The sequence below is a fragment of the Camelus bactrianus genome, chromosome 10 (genome assembly GCF_048773025.1).
Source record: "Camelus bactrianus isolate YW-2024 breed Bactrian camel chromosome 10, ASM4877302v1, whole genome shotgun sequence".
Classification (NCBI taxonomy): domain Eukaryota; kingdom Metazoa; phylum Chordata; class Mammalia; order Artiodactyla; family Camelidae; genus Camelus; species Camelus bactrianus.
Window position 1 is genome coordinate 12,644,574 of NC_133548.1, and position 11,178 is coordinate 12,655,751.

An 11,178-nucleotide genomic window follows, 5' to 3' on the forward strand; every position below is an offset into this window, starting at 1 on the left:
TGTTCCAAAGAACCTCAATGTTGGCTGATTTTGAGGAACTCTCTCTCTGTGTCTCTCTTTTTGCTTTATTATTCTCTCTCCTTTCCTTCATCTTTAAGCTAAGTAAATGCCAGCTAGACTAAGCATAATAGAATTCTTTCCCACACAGCTTCTCACAGTTTACCTTTACTAGATAAGTCATGTGTCTCTAAGAGTTTGCAGAAGATATAAAGATTTCTCATTATCTGATGAATGAACCCTTGTGGATTTTTCTCCACAATACCTATTAACAGCATACAGAGCACTCGTGTTTCTATAGGAAAATAATTTCGGAAATATTGTTCTAGAAAAATGTTCCTATGACACAACCTATATCCAAGAAGAACTCCATTGGATTGCCAAGGAAAAGGCAAACATTCCCCACTTTCTGCCTCCAGTATAACTCTGTAAGAGTACACCACAGTTTTAGAAAGACTATTGACATCAATACCACTCTAAATAGACATTAATCTCCTTGTCTCACTTATATTTGATCTCCAGAACATAAGAGTGGATGATGTCTGGTAGATTATTATAATTACACATTAGAGATGCCAAGAGTCCATGTCCAGGTACTGTGCATAATGTAGGAATGTGTATAAATGGCTTACACCTTTATTTTGATGACTGCTGTGATCATCAGTTCATCCCTCTTTAAATGAGTCCAAGGATGAGGTTAGATTAAAAATAATTTTTATTTGACAATTAGGGCTGATGAATTACTTGATTAAGTGGCTTCCTTCTCTAATCATGGAGAATATGCCTATGATGAAACAGAGATAACATAGTAATTTTGAGTGATGATAAAAAGAGAACTATAGACCTCCAAAACATCTTCAAAATATGAAAATACCAAACAAGCCAGTGTTGGAAAAAAGGGATGTTGAAGAAGTGGTCTTGGAAATTTGGCTAAATTCACTATCGAGTACTAGCGTATTTCAATCACATTTCGTACACCTGTTATGTAAGTAGACTCTGTATTTATCCAACCAGGGAGCCTTCCGAGAGTACGTTACATTAGCAAATGGTCAGAAATGATTTGCTGAAAAGAGTAGCAAAATGCAGTCACAGATATTTAATAAAGAAAAAAATGAAAAAGGGCATGGATGAAAATAAAAATTAATAGTCAATATGTGATTTCAAAATTTATTTCCTTTTAGTTTTCACAGGAATTTGTAACTCATATCCACCCAGAACTGAGAAAATGCTCAATGTCACCGATGTGACAGAGTTTATTCTCTTGGGACTCACCAGTCGCCGGGAATGGCAAGTCCTCTTCTTCATCACTTTCCTGCTGGTCTACATCATCACCGTGGCGGGTAATATCAGCATGATCATGTTAATTAAGGTCAGTCCACAGCTCGGCAGCCCCATGTACTTTTTTCTAAGTCATCTGTCATTAGTGGATGTGTGGTTTTCTTCCAGTGTCACCCCTAAAATGTTGGAAAACCTGTTATCAGAGACAAAAACTATTTCTTACGCTGGTTGCTTGGTACAGTGTTTCTTCTTTATAGCCCTTGTCCACGTAGAGATTTTTATTCTCGCTGTGATGGCCTTTGACAGGTACATGGCAACATGGCAATTGGCAACCCTCTGCTCTATGGCAGCAAAATGTCCAGGGTTGTCTGTATTCGACTGATTTCATTCCCTTATGTGTATGGTTTTCTGACGAGTCTGGCAGCAACGTTGTGGACGCATGGCTTGTACTTCTGTGGGAAAATTGAGATCAACCACTTCTACTGTGCAGACCCACCTCTCATCAAGATGGCCTATGCTGGCACCTTTGTTAAAGAATATTCGATGATCATACTCGCAGGCATTAATTTCACTTATTGTCTAACTGTGGTGATCATATCTTACCTGTTCATTCTCATTGCCATTCTGCGGATGCACTCGGCAGACGGGAGGCGGAACGCCTTTTCCACTTGTGGCTCCCATTTGACAGCGGTCGTCATATTTTATGGAACTCTTATTTTCATGTATCTCAGACGTCCCACAGAGGAGTCCGTGGAGCAGGGGAAAACAGTGGCTGTGTTTTACACCACGGTGATTCCCATGTTAAATCCCATGATCTACAGCCTCAGGAACAAAGATGTGAAGGAGGCCATGAGCAAAGTGATCAGCAGAACATGTTTAACAAAATAAAGCTGGTTATTTTTGTCCTCTATGTTTTATAAATATGTTGCTCAACAGATTATTGCTCAGTACATAGCTAAAGACATTTAAAATGCTGAAGACTTGTAATTGAAAAGAAAAACAAGAGAAAGATTAAAAATCAGACAAGAAAGTAGTTTGACCCATTCCTGTTGATATAGGTAGTCAAAATTAATTAAAAAGTAATAAGTTAATTAATAGAAAGTATTATTTGAGCCAAAATTCAAGGCACACTTATTGAAGTTGTTCATATAGGTAGCTAGAGTGAAAGGATTTTATTTTTCTTATTCGAAAACCCAGTGGATGAATTTAGAAAATATCAATTTGCCTATACAGAGAGCAATTTGAGCAGAAAAAAATAGCGTATTTCATTTATTTTTCTAGTGCGAGGGCATAAAGAAGGAGGTCTTGATAATGGCTGTGAGATTGTGTGATATTAAAGCTTCTTTCAGTATGAACAATTGGTCTGTTCAGAAATTACTATTTTGAAAATAGCAATTCTATTGTATTTAATCCCTTTCAATGTTTCTGGTGTTTAAGAGACACAGCATGTTTTATAGATTCCACTCACTGCTGTATTTCAACTCCAAGGTTGCCAGGGATCAGCCTGTGTCCATCTCACGGCTAAAGTGTCTTCTTTCTGACTGAAAAGTGGGTCAAAGTAACAGATGTTTCATTTTGAAAGCACAGTTTTCACTTAAAAAATTAAATTGATAATCATGCGGAATATTTTATACATTTGTGATTTAGATATGGTACTTAAATACTTTAAAATAATTTTTGTATTTGAAAGAAACAAAATACTGAGGATGTCCGTCTGTCACTAACATTGACATGTACTGATATAATATATTAATATAATCTGGTTCTCTCTTGCACCTCATTTAGGCAAGTATAAGCATGAGGCAACAACCTTACAACTTGAACTTCCATAAAGTTTCTGGGTCCTCTAATAAAAATAAATAAATGAATAATAAATAATCTGCTCTTTTGGTGTAGAAAATACGTAACTACTGAAATGTCAATCACACATTTAAATGATGCATTTAAGTAATCGCAAATTGATCTGCAAAGATGTAAATACAATATGAAATAGGTGCAGTGTGAGGACAAACATTCTTCTTTGGACATTTTTGAGATTTTATTTTCCTTAAGGGAAACCAGTGATGCATATGAACTCATTTCCATGTACAAGCACATATATCATGGTCAAAACTTTAAAGCTATTTGCATATAAATAAATTGCTTATTCAGATTAAATTATAATAATATTACTTTGCTTAGAGTTGCAAAACTTAAACCCCTACAAGAATTTAAGATTTTATTTACTTACTGTTACTTTTTAGGTGAGTTAAAAGTAATTTCTTTTGGCAGTGATACCATTAATTCACTATTTATTGGAAAACTCGACATACCAAATTAGTTGCCGATTACTAACAAATTTTAAAATATGGTTTTAAAGCATTTTAATACCTGTGAGCAAATGGCCTTGGATGATCTTTGTTACATCTTTTTCTTCAAAAGTGAACCACTTTCTCTGCTTACTTTTCGGAGTGTTGGTTTAGTGTTACATGAAGAATGATGACAGCAAGGTAAATGGTTAAATCATGTTCCTGGTATGAGTTTCCAAATTTCAAATAAATTTACGAGTGACCTTGATCTAATCATTTCTTGTTATTCATCCAGTTAAGTTTTAGGTTCTAGTGTCTGACTCCGAGATCTCTTCTGGCTCATAATTTCCATAAGTTTGGACTCTTGAGCAGAACGTAAAGCAATTTTGCCATTTGCTGAAAATTCAGAATAGTTTTGTAAAATACTTATAAAAATACACCTTAATGTTACATTCATTTCTACATCTATCAACATCGTTACATTTCAGCGTTTCCAACGTAAAGTGTATTTATCTTTCTCTGTCACTCTCTCTATTTTGCTCTCTCCAACACACACACAGACACACACACACACACACATTCTTCTTTTTAAACCTACATTTACTTGAGAGAGTGCACGTTACATTGTAATAACATGGTGCCAAAGAGTTCACCGGACGCACTGTCTTCATAATGAGTGAGAAGGAACTTAGAGTTGTGGGTACTCGGGGATAAAGAATGCAGAGGAAAACGTTGCCTGAGCACGATTCTGTCTATTATTTTGCAGATGGAATTGGGGCAGTATATAGCTTAGAGTTTATGAACGATCCACATGGGCATTCTGTTTCTTTAACCTGTTAGCTACCTAAACTTGGTAGGAAAACTTAACCTCAGAGTTATTTTACATATGCATATTTTTATCCTTCAACATAGCGATGATATTGACCACAGTCCTACAGAAGTGGCGACATCATACTTGTGAACTGTTTATAAGAGAAAATGCAAAAAGAATTTCAAGACTTTGAGAGCTTCATACGAGACAGACATTGTCCTGAGAGTTAGCCCTAGGTTATCTGAGATCCCTACCCCAGCCTGTGGGACAGTAGTCTCACATTCTGCAGATGAGAATTGAAGCTGAGAATCATTACTCACCCAAGGACACATAATTAAAGTGCAGAGTTAAGAAGGTTTGATTCCTGATCCTCTGACATCAAATTCAGTGCTCTACTGACTCCCAGAAGAGCCTCAATTAAGTGAGACAAGTTGTTCTACTATAATCAACCAATGACCTCTACTTTTACTCATTCTCCCCAGATGTTTCCAAATGGTCTCTGAGGCACCTGCCATGTGTCTAACATCCATGAGAGGCGTAGGGCATGCATTGCTGTGATGGTCTCTCCTGAGAGATGATGCTTATTAGAAGTGTAGCACAACAGACATAAAACGACTGACCAAAATTTTATAATGCAAACCAAGAATGTTTTTCCGAGGTGCATAATTGCCAAGTGTGAATGGAAGGGAGCAGAACCCGTGTGAAGGAGGGAGAGATTAAACCATGATACTAAGAATTTTGATTTCTTAATTTTAGAACCGTAAGAATTAGTCTCCTGATTAGCACTCCTTAACTTCTCTTACCCCTGAGACGTTTCTAGAATTTTAAGTATCGTTTCTTTCATAATTACCTGGGTAGTTCCTTGGGGAGAGGCTCTCAATCCTCTCAGTGTTTAAGGTTTTATTATAAATAGTGAGTCATTATCATTTGCTTTTCTCACTGCTGAAGGTAGGTCTGCAAATTTTACACTCTTTACAATACAGATTAATGCAGTCACATCTTTTAATTTTTATTCTTGTTTTGCAGAGTAGACTAAGACCTCATTTGTAGACTTATTGGTTATCACAGTGTTTTATTGTGTGGAAAAATATTACAGGGAAATAGTCTTATTTGTATCCACAGTTTATGTAAAACTTCATATGAATGATCTGGCTACAATGGGGGTTTACAAAAAATTTATCCTTCATTATTTATCCTTTTACCTCTTCTCTACAATGACCATTGATTTTCACATTGTGTTTTAAAATAAATGTACATGGAGTTGAAAATTTTGTGTCAGTGGAAATGATTGAAGCAGTAATTATACCATCACTGTTTCTCTTCATTAGAAATTCCTAAAACATTATTAAAATTCATTTTTAAAACTCATATGTTACACATTCTATATTTTTAATTGTTTAATAGATGATGCACACTTATATAATAAATTGGCTCCATCCCAGAAGTCACTTGGCCATCTGGTCCTAGGACCTCGGGAGCGCCTCACCTTGAGTGGTAGCGTGAAGCAGTGGTCCATTTGCTCTGTAGTTCAGCCTGCTCTAGGGTCATGCAAAGCTCTTCTGGTTCATCAAGAATGAACTATTCAAAGGATAACATTCTTCTTTTTTGGAAGATCCTCGAACTGAAATTTTAAATGTAAAGAAATAGAATACTGGGATAGGTTATCAAAGAGGCAGAAATATAAGGTTATTAAAGATGCAACACGGAAGTTGAATTAATTGGTTTGCATCTCAGGCTGACCAGTTAGCAGATGTCCGATCCAGGGAGACCTTCTTAGCCTTTCAGTGCTTCAGTTTCCACATTTTTAGATTGACTATGCGAATAGAACCTGGTCCATCGGAACTTTACGTGCAAAGGATTTAGTAAGCATTCAACAAAAATTAGCTATTCTTTCTCATATTTTAAAGCTGAGACAGTTGCTAAAACTGTCTTTCCTAGAGGCTTTAATAATATTGGAATACTGTAATGCATTACATAAAGCTGATCTAGAGATCAGGACACTTAAAAAAATCTGAAGTGTGAATATCGCTGCGAATCAGTTACATTTAACAACTAAGCCAGGCAGTTTAAAGAGTTCCAAGATGAATGAGACAAACGCTACTAGCACAGAGCTGGTGATTATGTGTAGAGGAAGAAAACTGCACACATCACGCAGGAAGCAAAACTGAAGCAGTTTTAGTCTATGTTTCTTAGATGCCTTGATGCTTTTGTTAAATATATTTTATGCTTAGTAGTACCATTAACCCAGTCAGACTCTGTCGGTCAGAGCATTATGGGCTCATCGAGCAGGGTCAGGAGTTTTCACACAGGAAAGTCCCTGACCTTAGCTCTGCTTCCTGACCAGAGTCTGCATCTCTCATCTGGCTGAGTATTTCCACACTTAAGAGAAGCCAGATGATCTACAATCATGGAAATCTACAGTAAGGGGGAAGCCAGATCAGAAAATGAAGCTTCAGTGTCTCCTATCTTATGTGCCCAATTTACTTTATACATGGTGTACTTCATTCCCATGTGAATAATGAGAGATGGGAAAATAGTTCATAGAGACTAATGAACTTCCTTAATGTCCTCTGCTATGGATTGGAGGGGACCGTGATATAATCATGGAATTTACACACTGTTTAATGTCAAAGGAATGGCTCTAGAAACACTCTTTTTCTACATGGCAAGCTAAGAGTCCCTTTTGCATTTTCATTCTCTTCTTTCCCATATTTCTACATGGCTGGCTTCTTCTCACTAAGTAAAGAGTCATATTTTCAAAGAGATCTTCTATCACCCTGTCTGCATCCTGCCTCTCCTTGTTTCTGATCTCATTGGCAAACTGTGTGTTTGTCACTGCAGCTCCAGTCCCTGAAGTATCTCACTTGTATATTTATCATTTACTTCTTTTCAGCAAGAATAAATTATGATGCAGGCCAGAATCCTGTATATCTTGTTTAACCTCCTATTTCCAGAATTTACAATACTTCTAGATATAACAAATATATCTGACATATAACTGGCTTTGATGTTTATAAAATGAATTAATCTAAGCAATTACAAGCAAAGGCCCATTTATATGTCAGTAACATCCCCTTCAAACACTATTAATATGGAGAGCTTAAATTCCCAAGATGATGATAATTATACAGATGCAGCCTTAAGAACTCACAGCAAATTTTTATTTCTTGGAGAAGTCAACAGGGGAAATGTATTAAAAGGAGAAAAGATTTCTTGGGAACATGTCCCTTGTGGTGACATTAAATTTGCATATAAATAGGCATAGAATTGATTGTTCCTGAAAACCGGTTTAATCTGAAATGAGAGACAATAATTATTAAAACATGTCACCTCAATTTTACCTCATGGTATTTGTCTAGGTAGTTATCTATAGACATAATTCTGATATTGGGTGCTACGTGGTTTAAACACCTGTGGTTTACGTTTTCTTTTTTTTTTAAGATAAAAGCTATTAGAGACTGTGCTTTTAAATACCTCTCACCTTACCCTGCTAGTGGCAGTCATCAAGCAAGTATCATGTAAGGCTAAACAAACTAAAATGTGACTAGGAATTTCATTATGTCGAAAGCACGTGGTATCATGTACTTGCATAACGTAGGACTAACATGTCAATAACTAGGTTATAAGACCAGCGTATAAGACCACTGTCCCATAAAATTATATAAATAAGAGGCTACTGTCCAAAGCATGTGAAAATAGGTAAGTTAATATCACACTTGTATTTGTATTTTTATTGACATTGAGAGCCAACTATCATACTGGAAAATGGCATTCAGTGGAGTTTCAGAGGATTCACTGTACTTACTTCCCTGTGAGTACTAAGTGGCTAGCTGACCTTGCGTGAACATTTAACACTGATGAGTCTCAAGCTTTTTTCTAAAAAACAATATATTCGAATGGATTTAGTCATTCTCTGACAACTCTCAGTCTGGCTTTAGTCTTATCTGAGCCCTGGGATGTTAACATTATGGTAATAATTTACCAAATATAAATATATATTTCTAGTAATATGTGAATGCAATTGTCTATTTTAGGACTAAGAAACTGATATAAATATTGATGGTCATTACCTATAAGACCTACTAAAGGAAATAATTGTGCTTACATATTCTTTTATTGGACACTGTGTGAAACATACATTAATTTTTTCAATTATTTGAATTAGAATACAGATACACATGACACAAGACTTTCAAGAATAAAACAAATCCATTGTTTTTTTTTTTCTCCCACAGATGATACAGACTGGGTCTCCATGAAGGCAATGCTAAATTTCACAGAGGTGACAGAGTTTATTCTTCTGGGGTTGACCAGTCGTCAGGAGCTTCAAGTTCTCCTTTTTGGGGTGTTCCTAGTGGTTTACATGATCACTCTGTTAGGGAACATCGATATAAGTATTTTGATCAGCATCAGTCCCCAGCTTCAGACCCCTATGTACTTTTTCTTGAGTCACCTGTCTTTTGTGGATGTGTGGTTCTCTTCCAATGTCACTCCCAAAATGCTGGAAAACTTATTATCAGAGACAAAAACCATCTCCTACGTGGGATGTCTGGTGCAGTGTTACTTTTTAATCGCCCTTGTCCACGTGGAGGTCTGTATCTTGGCTGTGATGGCCTTTGATTGCTACATGGCCATCTGCAACCCTCTGCTTTATGGCAGTAAAATGTCCAGGACTGTCTGTATTCAGCTCATCTCTGTGCCTTATGTCTACGGATTCTCTATTAGCCTAATATGCACCCCGTGGACATATGGCTTGTACTTCTGTGGAAATTTTGAAATTAACCACTTCTATTGTGCTGACCCTCCTCTCATCAAGATTGCCTGTGGGGGGGATCCACATCAAAGAATACACCATGATAGTTACTGCTGGGATTAACTTCACATACTCCCTCTCAGTGGTCCTCATGTCCTATACCCTCATTGTAATAGCCGTGCTACGCATGCGCTCTGCTGATGGGAGGAGGAAGGCGTTCTCCACCTGCGGGTCCCACTTGATGGCTGTTACCATGTTTTATGGGACTCTCATATTCATGTATCTCAGGAGGCCCACTGAAGAGTCTGTGGAGCAGGGGAAAATGGTAGCTGTGTTTTATACCACAGTGATTCCCATGCTGAATCCCATGATCTACAGTTCGAGAAACAAAGATGTGAAAGAGGCAGTCAACAAAGCAATCATCAAGGCAAACTTGGGGCAGTGAAACTGCAATAGATATTTCTGAGTATGTTGCTACTTGTGATGTGTCCTGGCATGAAAGTTCCTAGCTCGATACAGACTGTCTAAAGGCAACTCTTACATATACTAAGAGCTCCAGTCTAACCCAGTGATGCTTTTACCCCATGCATGACCTCTAAATACTAAGATTGTTATTCTGCATATGCAACTATATTATTCAAACTGACATATTACACATTCAAAGTGTATTCAAAATTGTGTTGTCATTGGATGACTCATAAATAAGTTGAGATAAATACATGGTGTTTTGGAGATATCTTTGTTAGAGTTGAACATGATTTCTATGATATTTTCTTTACTCAGATTTCATAAGAAATATATAATTTCATGAGGAAAAGAATAGGAATTCATCTCTCTTCCCTGATTACAGAATGCTGATGGACCCTGATTTACCAAATAACTTTTTGATAATGTTCATACACACATGGACTTTTGATAACAAAATTGCATTGAGAATCTTCAACTAGTGTTGTAACACAGTCCTAAGTTTTGTTCTCAGTATGTATAGCTTGATAATTATCAACACTTTTTGTGTGTCAAACAATCTGTTTACTTACCCTGATTCTACTCCTTAGCATGGATTCTGGTTAGTTTTCTTGGTTTTAAAGGGTGAAATATTTATGACATAAGACTTTCCTGTCTTCATCTTAATAAAAAAAAAATGAACCAATATGAGCTTTCTGATATTTAAAAATCTAACCTTTGGTCATAGCCTTCATCCTATTAAACCTTTGGTTGATATGACTTGAAACTATTGTTTGGTTCTAATTTCTTCTCATGAATGTTACATTCTTTGGTTCTGTTTTAGCAGCTTAAATCAAGCTTCCAGGGCTTAGAGTGGATCAACCAGATAAGAAGCCCTGTTCAACTAAAAGCCATTGCACTGGGTATGCATTAAAATATGGTCGATACAGCTCAAAATGATATCCATCAGGGCCCAGTTAAAAGTTCTCAAAATCTCACTGTTCCATTTATCTAGATTGGTACCCACTTAATCTACATTCATTCTTGCTACAAGAATACAGACTTTTCTGTATTAATGACTCTCATCAGCATAAAGGTGAATGGGAAGTAGAAGTAATTTCTGATGATTGAGTTTATTCTTGGGACTAAAGAAGCCCTGTTTACTTACCCTGATTCTACGCAGGGCTAATTGAATTAAAAGGAGTGCACAATGGAAAATGTGCAGGAGGACTCTGAGAAGTAACATATGGTGGTGGTAACACCACTGGGAGGATGGACTAATTCAAGCACAGAAAGTATGGCTGCTCAGGCTAACTTGCTAATTAACCATAAGCCACGTTCCTTCCGATTGGATCAGAGAAAAGGTAGCTGGTGGGAGGAGGGCTGTTATTTTTCATAAATTTAGGTTCTGAGCAGGAAGAAAAAGTACCATTAATTGCTATTGGAAATTATATTAACAAAGTGGATTTCTTTTTTATGTTGTCAAACCACCCAAATCTGGTTCTAAAGAGTTCATGTCAATGTAGTGTCAAAGTAGGACTACTCGAGACACTTTAGCTTTCACAGAGATTGGCATTACAGCCTGACAGTCTAAGACCATATTTCCT

At 36.7% G+C, this 11,178-nt stretch overlaps 2 protein-coding genes across 2 annotated transcripts; both read left to right on the forward strand.

Annotated features, from left to right (window-relative positions):
* Window positions 1–1,222: 1,222 nt before the first annotated feature.
* Window positions 1,223–2,163, forward strand: LOC141578950 (olfactory receptor 5M3-like). Its single transcript, XM_074373031.1, is given in 2 exon segments — window positions 1,223–1,585; window positions 1,588–2,163. Coding segments are annotated over 2 exon segments (939 nt in total).
* A 6,466-nt stretch (window positions 2,164–8,629) lies between these two features.
* Window positions 8,630–9,572, forward strand: LOC141578951 (olfactory receptor 5M9-like). The gene is given in 2 exon segments (XM_074373032.1): window positions 8,630–9,199; window positions 9,201–9,572. Coding segments are annotated over 2 exon segments (942 nt in total).
* The last annotated feature ends 1,606 nt before the right edge of the window (window positions 9,573–11,178 follow it).